Source organism: Colobus angolensis, unplaced genomic scaffold (assembly GCF_000951035.1).
Source record: "Colobus angolensis palliatus isolate OR3802 unplaced genomic scaffold, Cang.pa_1.0 Scaffold42, whole genome shotgun sequence".
NCBI lineage: Eukaryota > Metazoa > Chordata > Mammalia > Primates > Cercopithecidae > Colobus > Colobus angolensis.
The window spans coordinates 1,366,786-1,382,966 of NW_012117599.1; the positions used below are offsets into that span (position 1 = coordinate 1,366,786).

A 16,181-nucleotide genomic window follows, 5' to 3' on the forward strand; every position below is an offset into this window, starting at 1 on the left:
GGCTGGAGTGCAGTGGCGCGTTCTCGGCTCACTGCAACCTTCGCCTCCCAGGTTCAAGCAATTCTCCTGCCTCAGCCTTCCGGGTAGCTGGGACTACAGGTGCACGCCACCATGCCCGGCTAATTTTTGTATTTTTAGTAGAGATGGGGTTTCACCACGTTGGCCAGGCTGGTCTTGAACTCCTAACCCGGTAATCCACTCGCCTCACCCTCCCAAAGTGCTGGGATTGCAGGCGTGAGCCACTGTACCCGGCCTTTTTTTTTTGGCTTTTTAATCTCTTGTTTTTAAAAAATTTTATATACAGACAGGATGTCACTATTTTGCCCAGCCTGGTCTCAAACTCCTGGCCTCAAGTGATCCTCCCACCTTGGCCTCCAGAAGTGTTGGGATTACAGGCGTGAGCCACTGCACCCAGCCTAACCTACTCTTTTCTACCTGTAAGGTCTCAGGTTCTCCCTTCACTCCACATTTTCATCCCTCCTTTCACTCTGTTTATCTGAGCAGTTCGGAGATTGAAGGTAAAACCAATACTTTCCAGATGTGAAGGTGTGGTTTCCTCTGCAGTCCTCCCCAGCGTCATCCTTAGGGGTGCTCCCCAGAGTTTGGTGCTCACACCTTGGCCAACAGCCATGCTTCTCACACCTGCACTCCTGTAGGGTGAGGGTGAGGGCACCCCAGGGTGGTGGATGGGCTTGACCCTAAAGGCTGCCTGCTGTGAGACCAAGAAGTGGCAAAGCCTCCTGGTATTTGTGGCAGGACGTCCCTGGCACTGTCGAGAGCCCCTGGCCTGTCGGTGCAGGAAGCCAGGCTTTGTGGTAATGACTGCTACTCCTGACTGAGCACTGCTGTGTGCCAGGAGCTGATGGGCACTCTCTCTGTAATCTCGTCCCTTATTCCTTGCAGAAGCCTGGGTGCTAAGTTACTGTTATTACTGTAGCTCAGGAAAGGGTGGGAGGCTTGGGTGGGCAGCTCTAACTATTCTCTTAGACTGTTGGGTGCTCCTGGCTGTGTCCCTAGAACGTGGCCATGCTACCCTGCCCTGGGGAGGGAGCCTGGGCTTGGGTCCAGACAGAGCCTCGTGGTGGTAAGTCCTCCATGTGGGCTGCCAGAGTCTGAGGCAGGGGTGCTTCTCCTGGTGTGGTGGCCAGCAGCGCAACCCTGGACTCAGTGGAGTCGGTTCCATCCTGCCCTTGCCTGCTCCCAGGTCCCGGAATGCTGCTCAGCCTCTTGTAGCGCAGGGTTCTTTGCTGTTAGTGATAAGCGTGGGTAAGTGCACCTGCGGGCGGAGACTCATCAAGCACTTTGGCCGGTGCCTGGCATGCACGTGCTGTGTGCTTGGCGTTAGCAGGCTCTGTTGGTAGGTGAGCTGTTTGCCAGTCCAGGAGCAAGGGGTGAACCTGGAAGTGCAGATTTCCATTTCTTCCAGGCAGGTCACCAGACTTCCTTCTTTTTAGGGAAAACGTGGAAGACTGTAGCTGTCCTTTTGGTGTTCTAAGCACTCACGTTTCTAGATTCTTTAAGAAAATGCTCACTCTGGTGTCTGACTTCAGCCAGCTGCTGCTTTCAGCAGTTGAGCAGTCACCAAGCAGAGATTTGGGGCAGTGGAGATGGAAGGGTTGCCCCGTTGAGAACTAAAGGCAACTTCCGTAGTTGGTCATGATGCTCAGGATGAGGCTGGTGGAAGTGCTCTTTCATTTTCCAAACCCTTAGGGTCAGGATCTTTGCTGTGGTCTTGTCTTTCAGATGCGATGGATGAGCTTGGCCCAGGGTGGTTGGGGATTCCACTTGGGAAAGAATCAAAAATGTTCATGTTCATTGGGAAGGAGCCTAGAAGCAGGATGTCCCCCGGCGGGGGGCGGGGGGTTGTGTGCTGTGTGAGGAAGTTGGACTTGATCACCAGGGCCACAAGCATCAAGTAGCAGCATCAGTTTTTTTTTCTTTTTTTTTTTGAGACGAAGTCTCGTCTGTCACCCAGGGCTGGAGTGCAGTGGCGCAATCTCCGCTCACTGCAAGCTCCGTCGCCTCCTGGGTTCACGCCATTCTCCTGCCTCAGCCTCCCAAGAAGCTGGGACTACAGGCGCCCGCCACCTCGTCTGGCTAATTTTTTTGTATTTTTAGTAGAGACGGGGTTTCACCGTGTTCGCCAGGATGGTCTCGATCTCCTGACCTCGTGACCTGCCCGCCTCGGCCTCCCAAAGTGCTGGGATTACAGGCGTGAGCCACCGTGCCTGGCCAGTGTCAGTTATTTTTACAGATCAGTAACGATTGTGGACACCAGCGCAGGGAGACCAGCGGTGTGAGGGATCCAGGTGAGAGGGGATGATAACCTGAACAAGGTGCATGGCAGGCCTGGAGAGGAACTCTCAAGAGGGCAGCAAAGATGGAATTAGGAAGATTGGTGTCTGGCAGCAGGGCTGTGCAACAAGGAGCAGCAGCTGAGGATGAGGCCCGGATTTCTGGCTGTGTGGTGGCGGTGCACCTTCATTAAGGGCCAGGCAAAGTCATGTAACACAAAGCTATTTTAAAATGAAGCGTTGAATATCTCATGTAATTTATTGACTGTTGTACTGAAAGTGAAAGCACAATGGTTGTATGTGTTAGAAGTACAGTTTCTACTGAATACGTATTGCTTTTGAACCATCAAATTTGAAAAATTGTAATTTGAACCATGGTTAAGTCAGGGACCTTAATGTACAAAAGAACATTATTATTATTATTATTATTTTGAGACGGAGTCTTGCTCTATTGCCAGGCTGGAGTGCAGTGGCACAATCTCGGCTCACTGCAACCTCTGCTTCCTGGGTTCAAGTGATTCTCCTGCCTCAGCCTCCTAAGTAGCTGAGACTACAGGCACACACCACCACGCCCAGCTAATTTTTTGTGTGTTTTTAGTAGAGACAGAGTTTCACCATGTTGGCCAGGATAGTCTCGATCTCTTGACCTTGTGATCTGCCGCCTCGGCCTCCCCAAGTGCTGGGATTACAGGCGTGAGCCACCGCGCCCGGCCAAGAACGTTATTATTATTATTTTTGAGACAGAGTCTTGCTCTGTCACCCGAGTTGGAGTGCAGTGATGTGATCGTGGCTCACTGTAGCCTCTGCCTCCTGGGTTCAAGCAATCCTTCCACCTCAGCCTCCTGAGTAAGCTGGGGCCACAGGTGAGCACCACCATACCCAGCTAATTTTTAATTTTATGTAGAGATTGAGGTCTCCCTCTGTTGCCCAGGCTGGTCTTGAACTCCTGGCCTCAAGCGATCCTCCCAGCTCAGCCTCCCAAAGAGATGGGATTACAGGTGTGCGCCACCGTGCTTGGCCGCAGTCTCTGCTTTAAAGGAACCGAGCTCTGGTTTCCTGTCTGTCGGGAGCCAGATGATTGCCAGGATGCTGAAAAGAGTCTGAGCAGTTCTGACAGCGGTGAGGAGCCTCAGCATACTACTTTTGTCTTTCTCACGGTATTCATTCATTCACCCAGGTGCTTTAGAAAACAGAAGAGAGAGGGTGGAGGAACTGACACTCCAGCTGTTGTTAACATCATAGGAATTGGGCATTATGAAAGGGTACTTTGGCATTGAAATAATGGGGATACCCTGGAGCCTGCTAACTAAAATTAAACTTGAAGGTTTTCCAGGACTTTCTGCTTGATGTTGGCAAGACACACTGTCACAGCTGCTCGTGGCTCCGTGGAGCTGGTCTGTGGGCAGGCGTCGGTGTGAGTGGCTCCGTGGAGCTGGCCTGTGGGCAGGCGTCGGTGTGAGTGGTTCCGTGGAGCTGGCCTGTGGGCAGGCGTTGGTGTGAGTGGCTCCGTGGAGCTAGCCTGTGGGCAGGCGTCGGTGCTCGTGGCTCCGTGGAGCTGGCCTGTGTGTAGGCGTCGGTGCTCGTGGCTCCGTGGAGCTGGCCTGTGGGCAGGCGTTGGTGTTAGTGGCTCCGTGGAGCTGGCCTGCGGGGTGAGTGGCTCCGTGGAGCTGGCCTGTGGGCAGGCATCGGTGTGAATGGCTCCGTGGAGCTGGCCTGTGGGGTGAGTGGCTCTGTGGAGCTGGCCTGTGGGCAAGCGTCGGTGCTCGTGGCTCCATGGAGCTGGCCTGTGGGCAGGCATCGGTGCTCGTGGCTCTGTGGAGCTGGCCTGTGGGCAGGTGTTGGTGTGAGTGTTTCCAGGGAGCTGGCCTGTGGACAGGCATCGGTGCTCATGGCTCCGTGGAGCTGGCCTGTGGGCAGGCGTCGGTGCTCGTGGCTCCGTGGAGCTGGCCTGTGGGCAGGCGTCGGTGTGAGTGGTTCCGTGGAGCTGGCCTGTGGGGTGAGTGGCTCCATGGAGCTGGCCTGAGGGCAGGCGTCGGTGTGAGTGGCTCCGTGGAGCTGGCCCGTGGGCAGGCGTCAGTGTGAGTGGTTCCGTGGAGCTGGCCTGTGGGGTGAGTGGCTCTGTGGAGCTGGCCTGCGGGCAGGCATCGATGTGAGTGGCTCCATGGAGCTGGCCCGTGGGCAGGCGTCGGTGTGAGTGGTTCCGTGGAGCTGGCCTGTGGGCAGGCGTTGGTGTGAGTGGCTCCGTGGAGCTGGCCTGCAGGGTGAGTGGCTCTGTGGAGCTGGCCTGTGGGCAAGCGTCGGTGCTCGTAGCTCCCTGGAGCTGGCCTGTGGGCAGGCTTCGGTGCTCGTGGCTCCATGGAGCTGGCCTGTGGGCAGGCGTCAGTGTGAGTGGTTCCGTGGAGGTGGCCTGCAGGCAGACGTTGGTGCTCGTGGCTCCATGGAGCTGGCCTGTGGGCAGGCGTCGGTGTGAGTGGTTCCGTGGAGCTGGCCTGCAGGGTGAGTGGCTCTGTGGAGCTGGCCTGCGGGCAGGTGTCGGTGTGAGTGGCTCCGTGGAGCTGGCCTGTGGGCAGGCGTCGGTGTAAGTGGCTCCATGGAGCTGGCCTGCGGGGTGAGTGGCTCTGTGGAGCTGGCCTGTGGGCAAGCGTCGGTGCTCGTAGCTCCCTGGAGCTGGCCTGTGGGCAGGCTTCGGTGCTCGTGGCTCCATGGAGCTGGCCTGCGGGGTGAGTGGCTCTGTGGAGCTGGCCTGTGGGCAAGCGTCGGTGCTCGTAGCTCCCTGGAGCTGGCCTGTGGGCAGGCTTCGGTGCTCGTGGCTCCATGGAGCTGGCCTGTGGGCAGGCGTCGGTGTGAGTGGTTCCGTGGAGCTGGCCTGCGGGCAGACGTCGGTGTGAGTGGCCCCGTGGAGCTGGCCTGCGGGCAGGCGTCGGTGTGAGTAGTTCCACTCAGGTGGCTCAGCACATGAGAGGTGACCTTGAGTCCCTCCAGCTGCCCTTGCTCTGTCCCCTGCTGCCATCTTTGGCTGCCATCTAGACCCCCCAGACGTTCTTCTTGGGATCCAGTCACACAACCACTGTTCCGGGGAATCTTCCAGGGCCTGCTTTCTTCTCTTCGTGATAGAATCATCCCAGTGTGGCAGGAAATGGAGAATCGTGTGCCTTGTTCTAGAGAAGTTTGAAAGCAAAGGAGTGAGTCCCTTTCTGTAGGAAATCTGTCAAAGGGGCTGGCTTCCTGGGAGAAGGGAGTCGAGATGAGGCCTCTCTGCGCTGAGGTGGCCATTTAGATCTTGGGCTTTGGTGCTGGAATCCAAGACATTAACCAAAACCACAAGTCACGCTTGGCCTTCCTGGCCTGGCCTGACAGGTTTGTACTCTGGCAGGGCAGCCATGGCCTATGTAGGGACGGCACCCAGCACAAGCACCAAGGGTTAGAAGGGGTCTAGAAATGCGGTTCAGCAGGGCTGAGTGGCCATCTCCAGGGGCCTTTCCTCCCGGAAAGCGGGGAGACGACTCGTGTGGCCATTTCCAGCTTTTTGTCCAGGGGAATGCAAGCATCCTGGAGAACTGTGCTTTTTAAACTCAAGCCCACGGGATGTAAAGTATGATCCACACAACGTGAACTTGACTTTTTGATTTCCTGAAAGAGTCTTGAAGCAGGTCCCCCTCACAGGCAGGTCCAGGCCAGTTCCCCTCAGCGTTTCCGTTAGTGACAAAGGAGGGCCTGGCTGGATGAGTTGCCCCCATCCCCGTCCTGGCCCTGTGCAGCCCAGGCCGGCAGCCCCTCTCCCTGGGGCTGTGGTACCTGAAGGCGGAGTCTGAGTTGAGACGTGCCGTGAGCGTAAAACACGCCAGACTCAGAGAGTGCGAAGTAGACAAACGTCTGTGTTTATTTTTTGGATTAATGACGTGTTGAAATGCTATTTTGACTATATTGGGTTACTTACAATATAAAACTTAATTTTATGTGTGTGTTTTGACTTTTTCAACGTAGCCGTTCAGATTTTAAATTACTTAGGTGGCTTGCACTCTCGTTTTTTCAGATGGGTCTAAAGTAGTATGGATGAAAAGCACTTACCTGACACACAGTAAATTCCTGAAGCCTCCCCAGCATTCCCCAGCACTCTGAGACTTGGGCTTTTTTCCAAGTTTACATTCCCTCACTAAGCAGACAAACCAAACAGGAAGCTAACCTGAGAAAGACGTATAGGGTAAGGCGGAAATTCAGCCTGGTGCTCTCCCCCTGCACAGCTTGACTCCTGAGTGGTCAGCGGCCACTCGTCTCATCCCCTGGTTCACAGACCCTAATGGGCAGCTCTAAGAATTAGGAAAACCAGAAGATACACAGACATACACACACGCACACACATACACACAGTCTGTTTATCTTTCTATCTCTTTTTCATTTCTATCATAAGGACAAGAAGCAGTTCACATTTATGTAGGATGGACAGCATATATATTTACTGTAAAAAAAACAAAAAAAAAGAATTAGGAAAACCTCCCAAGGAGAGTCAGGCTGGGTGGCCTCACTCAGCTGCGCCGTGTGGACTGTCGCAGGAGAGCCTGCGTTTCCGGAGTCATACCCTTGTTCGCCTGCGTATGCAGGCTGGCTGCTGTGTGAGGTGTTCGTGTTCTCGACTGGACGCATCCTTGTCTGAACTGCATCCATGGCATGGAGGCGCACAGACCTGGAGCGGGATCCCAGCTCTGCTGCCTCTGCCTGGGGGGCCTTGTGCAGATGAGCAGGGGCTTCATTTTCAACCTGTGTGAAAATAAGGCCAGTCCTCCTAGTCATGCTGGACGTCTTAGGTAAAGACCTAGAAAAGAGTCTGGCTCTGTGCCTGACCCGCTGTAGGAACATGAACGTTAGCCATGTCCTTTTGGTGGGCCCCGAGGGAGATGAATAAAAATGCAGGGGCCCAGCAAGCTGTTCATGAGTGTCCTCCCCCCACAGGGAAGTCCCACCTGGCCATCGTGCAGAAGGTGAACAACGAGGGTGAGGGCGACCCCTTCTACGAGGTCCTGGGCCTGGTCACCCTGGAGGACGTGATCGAGGAGATCATCAGGTCCGAGATCCTGGATGAGTCTGAAGACTACCGTGAGTCCAGACTCTGGGCAGTTACATCTCCGCTGGGCCTGCACACTTCCCCGGGTGTATGTTACGTCAGAGGCCAGTGGGCCTCTGTGCTGCTGAAACCCAGCAAGATCCACAGCCAGGCCCCCTTCTCAGCCCTGCCTGGGCGCTGGCAGGGAGCCGCCTTGCAGGAGGGCTTGCAATCCTAGGGCTCGCCTGGGGCTCCATTAGCAGTCCTGTTAGATTCCTCCGTTACTGAGAGAGCTCTGCCCTTCATGGGCCTTTCCCAGTCTTCTGTCTCCCTAGGTGCTTTTGTTTTTGCAGGTTTTTTTGTACATTACAGAAATGTCCTCTGAAAGAACCCATTCTTTGCCATGAAGAAAGTCTTCCTGGCTGGACGCAGTGGCTCACGCCTGTAATCCCAGCTCTTTGGGAGGCCAAGGCGGGCAGATCACGAGGTTGGGAGTTCAAGACCAGCCTGGCCAATATGGTGAAACTCCGTCTCTACTAAAAATACAAACATTAGCTGGGTGTGGTGGTGTGCACCTGTAGTCCCAGATACTCAGGAGGCTGAGGCAGAAGAATCGCTTGAACCCAGGAGGCAGAGGTTGCAGTGAGTCGAGATCGTGCCACTGCACTCCAGGCTGAGAGACTGGGAGGGGGTGGAAATAAGTCTTCCCAAAGTAGCTGATCCCGGGCCCTTGATTGCATGGTAAAAGTGTCTGCCTGTTAGGATGGTGGCTGAGCCCCAGGGCTGCACAGAGCCTGTGCTTCATGGCCAGGCCACCTGTCCTGCATGCTTCCAGAAATACTGCTTTACTCATGTGTTGATTTTCAGACATAGCATCTCTAGTTCCATTCCTGAGACTGCCACAGGCCTGGCATTTCCAGGTTAATTGCTGCCCTTTCGCACTGGTGATCCTTGAATGCATGCTTCCTAGTGAGACGTTTTTCAGTGGCCCGAGAGGCCTGTTATTATTTTTTAATTTTTAATTTTTTTTTTTTGAAATGGTCTTGCTCTGTCATCTAGGCTGGAGTGCAGTGGTGCAGTCATGGCTCACGGCAGCCTCAACTTCCCAGGCTCAAGCTTTCCTCCCACCGCAGCCTCCTGAGCCGTTGGGACTCCAGGCGCATGTCACCACACCTGTCTAATTATTTTATGTTTTGTAAAGACACGGTCTCTCGGTTGCCAGGCTGGTGTTGAACTTCTGGCCTTAAGTGATCCTCCCGCCTCAGCCTCCTGAAGTGCTGGGGTTTCAGGTGTGAATCACTACATCTGGCCTAAATTAAAAAAAAATCGAGTCCACATCCAGTGACCTATCAGGGATGCCTGTTATTTTATAAGAGCTGCTTTGTTATCGTATCAGCGTTCTCTTCAGCCAGCTCCAAGGCAGGGAGCCACCCCTCGCTCTGTGTGGTTGGGGTGGGAGCAGGCCCCATGGAGGGAGTGGTGTTGGAGACATGTCCCTGGGGCTCTGATGCTGCTCTGTCGAGGACCCCCTGGCCTCCGTAGGAAGGAGCAGGCGATGTGGCCCCTTGGTGTGGTTGTGTTGACTGACAGGTGGCTGATGCCTGAGCGCGCCCTCTTTTTCCATCTTAGGAGACACTGTGGTGAGGAGGAAGCCTGCTTCTCTGATGGCCCCTCTCAAGCGGAAGGAGGAGTTCTCCTTGTTCAAGGTGTCTGATGATGAATATAAAGTAAAAATCTCGCCTCAGCTGCTCTTGGCCACCCAGCGCTTCCTGTCCAGAGGTGAGGCGGGAGGGTGGTCCATGCCCCCGCTCTCCTCACCGTCCTGTGGGTCAGGAGGCCGCCCAGGGCCGACAGTGACTCTGCTCCCCACTCCTTGCAAGCAGCGCATCTTGAGGACTTCTGTGTTCTCTGCAGCCCTGCCTGTATCTTGGGTCATGGGAGAGGCAGCTCCTCTCTGCCAGACGACCAACAGCAGGACCAGGCCAGTGCCACGCCTGGTGCGCCACAGCCAGGGGGCCTCAGCTCTCAGCTGGGCAGGTGTGGGGTGCCCTGCCCAGTTCTTTTTTTTTTTTTTTTTAAAAAGACAGGGTCTCGCTCTGTCAGCCAGGCTGGAGGGCAGTGGCACGATCTTGGCTCACTGCAACCTCCGCCTCCCGGGTTCAAGCAGTTCTCCTGCCTCAGTCTCCCAGGTAGCTGGGACTACAGGCATGCATCACCACGCCCGGCTCATTTTTGTATTTTTAGTAGAGGCAGGATTTTGCCATGTTGGTTAGGCTGGTCTCGAACTTCTGACCGCAGGTGATCCACCTGCCTCAGCCTCCCAAAGTGCTGGGATTGCAGGCGTGAGCCACCGCACCTGGCCCCTGCCCAGTTCTCTTGTGTTGAGGTGTGGGGGGCAGCTGCTCACAGGCCACCCAGGAGAGCCCTTTGCATTGCCTACAGTGTTGGGTGTGGTTCCACCGGCCACTAGGCCCCAGTGGACACTGTGCCTTTTTTCCTCCACGGGCAGAAGTGGATGTGTTCAGCCCACTACGCATCTCTGAGAAGGTCCTGCTGCACCTGCTGAAGCATCCCAGCGTCAACCAGGAAGTGAGGTTTGACGAGAGCAACCGCCTGGCCGCACACCACTACCTATACCAGCGCAGCCAGCCGGTGGATTACTTCATTCTCATCCTGCAGGTAGCTGTAGGTCCCAGGCCCGGAGCCCCTCCTGCTTCCTCAGGCCAGGGCAGGGTCTCGGAGAAGAGGGGAGCAGGGGCGTGCAGATGTGCACCGTCCCGCCCCGAACAACTGAGGTGGTGGGTTTCTCCTTCCGCTGTCTTCTGACGGGAAAGGTAATCTGGCCGCATCTGTTTCTCTCCTTGCCACTCCTCCCAGGGCAGGGTTGAAGTGGAGATCGGGAAAGAGGGTCTGAAGTTCGAGAATGGGGCCTTCACATACTATGGAGTGTCGGCGCTAACCGTGCCTTCCTCAGGTAAGCCATGGCCCTGCTGGCCCCGAGGGTCAGGGTTGAGGCTGCAGAGCCTGTCCCCCATTGTCGCTTGGGCCCTCAGTGCCCCTCCCCGCCTCCCTTCCACCTGAGCCCACCACCCCACAAGGTGGCGTGGCCCCTGGGCTTCCGGGCGGGAGGGCAGCATTCTTCCTCGCGGGACTTTGCGGCTCACTCCACCCCTGCAAAACCTCTCCCGCCTGTGCTCATTCTCCTCTCCCAGCTTCCCAGGCACATCGCCTCTCCAGGGTGATTGGTGGGGTGGCTCTTGGAAACTGTGCAGTTGTCCCCTCCAGGGGAGGGGCTCCCAGCTGCCAGCACTGGCTTCTGCCATCACTGATTGTTCCTTCGATAGTTCACCAGTCCCCGGTGTCCTCGCTCCAGCCCATCCGCCATGACCTGCAGCCCGACCCAGGTGACGGCACACGTTCGTCTGCGTATTGTCCCGACTACACCGTGAGGGCGCTCTCTGACCTGCAGCTCATCAAGGTGACTGCCTGGGCTGCTCGTGGGTGCCGACTTTAGCCGACTTTGTGTCACTGGGGGCTAGACCAGCTGGTCTGAGGCGGCCCGGAGCAGGGCCTTCTGCTCATCCTGAGGGACACAGACCTTTGCACCCAGTTTCCCTGCGAGATCTTAAAAACACTTAGTTGCTCTTCTCTTCCCTTAACTCGCTTAAACTTGTGCCTCTGCCCTCTTCTGGCATGGCGTGACCTTTCCTGCCTACCTTCTGCTTCTTGCTTCAGCAGTGGGGTCCGCCGGTAACACTGTCATCCTCCAGGTTACGCGGCTGCAGTACCTCAACGCACTCCTGGCTACCCGAGCCCAGAACCTGCCACAGTCCCCTGAGAACACCGACCTGCAGGTTATGCCAGGCAGCCAGACCAGGCTCCTTGGCGAGAAGACCACCACAGCAGCAGGTGAGCGCCGAGTGGCACACCGTGTGCGGTGTCTGGACCCACGTGGTGTGAGCTCACACACACAGACTTGACTTTCGCCGCTCCACCCTGCCCTCTGTCTTTTTTCTCTTTTCCCTTCTTGTTTTTTTTTTTTTTTTGAGATGGAGTCTTACTCTGTTGCTCTGTTGCCCAGGCTGGAGTGCAATGGTGTGATCTCGGCTCACTACAACCTCTGGCTCCTGGGTTCAAGCAATTCTCCTGTCTCAGACTCTTGAGTAGCTGGGATTACAGGCGTGAGCCACCACGCCTGGCCAATTTTTGTATTTTTAGTAGAGATGGCGTTTCACCATGTTTGGCCAGGCTGGTCTTGAACTCCTGACCTCAGATGATCCACCTGCCTCAGCTTCCCAAAGTGCTGGGATTATAGGCATGAGCCACTGTGCCCAACCCCCTTCTTGCTTTTTTTTTTTAATTCTTCATTATTCAACTTGAACTTCTTGCTATTTTTAATAGCATGGATGATGCCAAACTATAGACTAACTGGTATTTAAAGTAGAGTATAGTAAGTCAATATTTTCCCTCAAGGATCTCTTAGAATGGATTGATTTCATCAGAGAATTGTTGGGAAGTGGGAATAAGTTTTAGTTCAGACACTCTTTTGGCCATTGAAGATGAAGCTTAGGTCACTTGGAGTCAGCAGTGGCCCTGGCTTTAGAGGGTGTGTGGCTGGCAGACACCATGCTAGACACTAGAAGGACGTTTGTGAGGAGTTTGGTCAGTTCATACTAATATTTAAGCGTGGCCCATCCAGGGCTCCACTGTGAGCAGGAAGATTGTGTTAGAAGACATTTTGCACATGGAACTAGAGGTTGTGGGATATGAAACCCCATCCCCCCACTGCAAGGAGGGAGGTGGAAGAGTCTGAAGTGTAGGCTGTGGGTAGGAGTGGTGAAGGGTTTCTTGTTCTTGTTTTTCAAGAAGATACTTTAATTCTGATTGCGTTCCTCACGCTGGGGTCACAGATATGCCTGAACTTGAGATTCCGGGAAGAGCCGGTGGGGCTTCCAGAGAGGCTGTGGAGGGGGCTACAGGCTTGCTTCCTCCCACCCCCACCTGCCCCACCGTGAGGAAGATAAGCTCTTATCAACGCTTCCTCTGCCAGGGCACTGCACTAGGAGCTTCCATGTCTAACTCTGCTAACCTCCCTGTGGCCGGAGGGGTGCTGGCTATTCTGCCTGTTCTGCAGGGCAGGAGTGAGAGCCAGAGAGAAGGCCCAGGCACTCTGACCTGTTTCCTGTAGGCCTCCCATGGAGCTGCTCTGGCTACTCAGACCCACACTTGAGAGCACAAACATGTTTTTCTAATAGTCCTTTCTGAATTGCGAGGTGACGTGCAGGGTTCAGAAACCCCATCCTGGGCCACATGGGTGCCTCAGCCCCTGTGGGCTCCGGATCTGGGTGCTGGCAAACAGGCAGCAGGTGAGGCCGTGCTGCTTCAGTCTTGGATCTGGGGATGGGTTGCATCTCTTTCTAAAGAGATCTGTCTAAGGATGGTGCCGCACTTTTTTTTAAGAGATAAGATCTTGCCATGTTGCCCAGGCTGGCCTCCTACTCGGGACTCAGGTGATCCTCCTGCCTCAGCCTCCAAAGTAGCTGGATGAACAACTAGTGCCCCACCTTCTCGGGTTGCTGAAGCGTCTGTGTTTACCCACGGTGACGGTTTCTCTCTGTATGGGGCGCCCCTTCCATCCCGTTACACTGGAGTCGCAGAGGCCAAGGCGGCGTGTTTTTCACAATGTGAGCCTCTTGGTTTTGGTTTTCCCACGGGAGCCTTTTCTGGCTCACTGCCACCCAGACTGCACGTGTTGTATTGAAGATACAGACCTAATCCCAGAATCATGCTTTTCCCGTCATTGCCTCATATCATATACCCAGAGATTTTACACAATCTCCACTGGGCCGTCCTGTAAGAGAAGAGTGTATGGTGGCTTTGTGGGGCATTTCCTCTTGGTAATGGATTATTACTCTGTAGACACAATGTTGTTATTTTCACCTAAGTACAACCTGACGGTTGCTCCAGTGAGGCTGACCTGCTGTCTTTCTGTTTCTTGCCTGAACTCGGGTTGTCCTGCATTTTGTCCTGTGAGCTTGGCACTTCGCTGTCCGGAGGAGCGTAGGGCCGCTGCACACCTGCAGATTTCGGTGGGGCACTGCTTAAATCATGCAGATGAGAACTAGTTTCTGGGGACCTTGGCACTAGACTCCCAACAGAGAAGTGCCTTTTTTGAGACTTGGAAGACACAATAATTTTAAATTGCCTACAGCAGGGGTTGGCAAATGGTGGTGCAAGGGTCACATCTGGCCAGCAGCCTATTTTTGAGAATGAAGTTTTGTGAGAACCCACACATCGGTTTGTGGATTGCTGTGGCTGCCTTTGAGTTATAGCAGTGGAGCTCCGTAGCTGTGACAGAGACCATATGACCTACAAAAACGAGAAATACCGGCCTTTTACAGAAAAAGTTGTCTGACCCCTGGCCTAGCATTTCAAACCCTGGGTAGGTCCTCCGCATCAGTTCTCCATGGAACTGTACTGCCGAGGGAAAGGCAGCCCCGATGCTGTGCAGCCCTCCGTGCTGTGCTCCTGGCTTCCTCAGCCGGCCGTCCTGAGCTGCAGGCTGTGGGGCAGGCCTGCAGCTGGCTCCCCCTCGGCTTCCCCTGCTCAGGGCATCGGCCCTCTCCATGGTGCTGCCCGGAGCCGAGAGGCACAGCCATTTCTGCTCAATAGCTTCTCCTCTTCTTTCTCTCTCTGCTCTCTTTAGCCTTCCCAGTAGACCTTTCCCTCTTTGGCACAGTTGGAAACTGCAGTTGATAAATGACTGTGGACTAGTGCGCGTTTTTTGTTTTCAGAGCACACCCAAGGTAAATATCTTCCCTCTCCCTGCCCCTTCACTTTCCTTTCCTGGCCCTTCAGCTGTGGGAGGAGCAGAGCCCACGACTCCCCAGGCTGGGGGCCTTTGTTCTCCAGGGGTGCGGGGTGGGCGCTCCCTTCCATCCTTCTGGAAGACAGGAGGGGTCACGAGACTCTTCCACTGTGGAAAATGGTGCTTCCTTCCAGCACGGGGTGGAAGGTGTCCCGGGAAGGTGCCTCTTGTTCAGCATAATGACCCGGGACCCCCTGGGGCCAGAAATCCACAGCCCCAGCTTCCCCCATGTCCCAGGGAAGGCATCTGTTGGCTGACCGTCTGCTAACCGATCGCTCCTGGCTCTGCTCTGATACCTCCAAGGCCTCCCGAAGCCCCTGTCTTAGCTGCCCCTTCCTGTGCCCCTTCCTGTCCCACAGAGGATTTGGCACTTGGTTTTGACAGGACCCTTTACCAGCTTTGATGTGAATTTTACTTCCCTTGTCTTCTGTAGGGTCCAGCCACAGCAGGCCCGGCATCCCGGTGGAAGGCAGCCCTGGGCGGAACCCAGGTGTTTAACTGCTCACTAGGCAGCCCCAGATCTGGGGAACAGATGAGCACGTGGGGAGCTGGAGTGAGCTCAGCAGAAGCTTCGTGCCCGCCGCCCCCATCCCCTCCAGGCCACGTTTTAGATGGCCCTTGTCGATGCGGGTCCTGGGTGTCCTCAGAACTAGACATCAATGCCTGGATCCTTCAGCCGGCCCTGCCCTCCTTTAGGAGACAGGAGTCACCAGGGCACAGCCCTCCAGGCCCGCGTCAGGAAGGAACGAAAGGAATGCCGTCATCTCTAGTCCCCAGGGCCCAGCCTTCCCCTTCTCCCCCGAGGCTGGGGCCGTGTGGCATGTTCAGATTCAGACCTCTTCGGGCCGTGCCACCTTGTGAGTGCAGTTACTGCCTTTCCGTGGCCGTGACCTGTACGCGTTTGCTTTTAATTTGCCAGCCTATCGCTGCTGGCAGCACTTTCTGAGCAGGCCGAGCGCACGCATTTTGGCTGGGGGTTCAAATCGATGGCTTTGTCCATGGCGTCCTTTCTGGCTTCCCTAACGGTGTCATGTTTCAGAGCATGTGCCCCAGCCTTTCGCGTGTGCCAAACAAAAGCTCCACTGCCCGTAGGCTGTCCCTGTAGCCCTGCACCCTCCCTGGAGGCTGCTCTTCTGATCCTGAGAGCTGGCCTAGTGGTGCTGAGGGCTCCTTTCTGCTTCTCTGCCCACCTGCTGAGTTGCCACTCACAGCGTTGTCAGTTCCTGTGTTCTGAGAAGAGGTCACGCCTGGGAGGAAGGGATCGTCCTGCTGCATCGAATCCTCTCTCCACTGTGTGGCCCCCGGAGAGTAGCTGCCCGTTGCACCTGCCCCACACGTCTCCACGGCCTCCCTGCAGGTGCTGTGTGGCTGTGATGTGCTGAGAGCAGCGAGGGAAGGTTTATGAACCAGGTGGATCCTCTTTAAAAAAAAAAATCAGTTTTTGTTATATCTCTAGAACATTTCAAGTCTTTTCGTTTTTTTTCTGTTCCTAGCTGTGGGGTTTTAGAGAAGTGGGAACAGGAAGGCATTTGTCTTTTTCTTCTAATTGACTACATTTTCCTTCCGTAGTTCTCCAGCTGTGTGGAAACGGGCATAGGATCATAGATTGGGTAGGGAGGGAGGAGGATTTCTGGAACTTTTCTCAAAGGAATTTGGACCCTTAAAAATGGGACTGAAGGTGAATGAAAAGAACAGTGGTATGCTTGCTTAGATGCTGTCCTCAAGGAATCCACTCTGAGAGCAAGCCCGGTTTGGAAACGGATGCATTAAAATCCTGTCTCCAGAACAGTATTTTTTTGTTTGTTTGAGACGGAGTCTCACTCTGTTGCCCAGGCTGGAGTGCAGTGGTGCAATCTTGGCTCACTGCAACCTCCACCTCCCAGGTTCAAGCCATTCTCCTGTTTTAGCCCCCTGAGTAGCTGGGACTACAGGTGTCCACCACCACACCCGGCTAAGTTTTGTATTTTTAGTAGAGACAGGG

At 55.0% G+C, this 16,181-nt stretch overlaps 1 protein-coding gene across 2 annotated transcripts in view; it reads left to right on the plus strand.

The window, feature by feature from the left end:
• CNNM3 (cyclin and CBS domain divalent metal cation transport mediator 3) overlaps positions 1 to 15,972 on the plus strand; it is a 17,172-nt gene extending 1,200 nt beyond the window's left edge. Inside the window, exons 2-8 of one of the 2 annotated variants that reach the window (XM_011956529.1) lie at positions 7,242 to 7,385; positions 8,962 to 9,111; positions 9,842 to 10,011; positions 10,210 to 10,306; positions 10,677 to 10,810; positions 11,103 to 11,241; positions 14,634 to 15,972. In XM_011956529.1, coding sequence (XP_011811919.1) covers positions 7,242 to 7,385; positions 8,962 to 9,111; positions 9,842 to 10,011; positions 10,210 to 10,306; positions 10,677 to 10,810; positions 11,103 to 11,241; positions 14,634 to 14,698 — 899 coding nt within the window. In that variant the 3' untranslated portion in view covers positions 14,699 to 15,972. The remainder of the gene's footprint in view (positions 1 to 7,241; positions 7,386 to 8,961; positions 9,112 to 9,841; positions 10,012 to 10,209; positions 10,307 to 10,676; positions 10,811 to 11,102; positions 11,242 to 14,633) is intronic. The other variant, XM_011956530.1, reaches the window with a different exon arrangement.
• Positions 15,973 to 16,181: the final 209 nt, after the last annotated feature.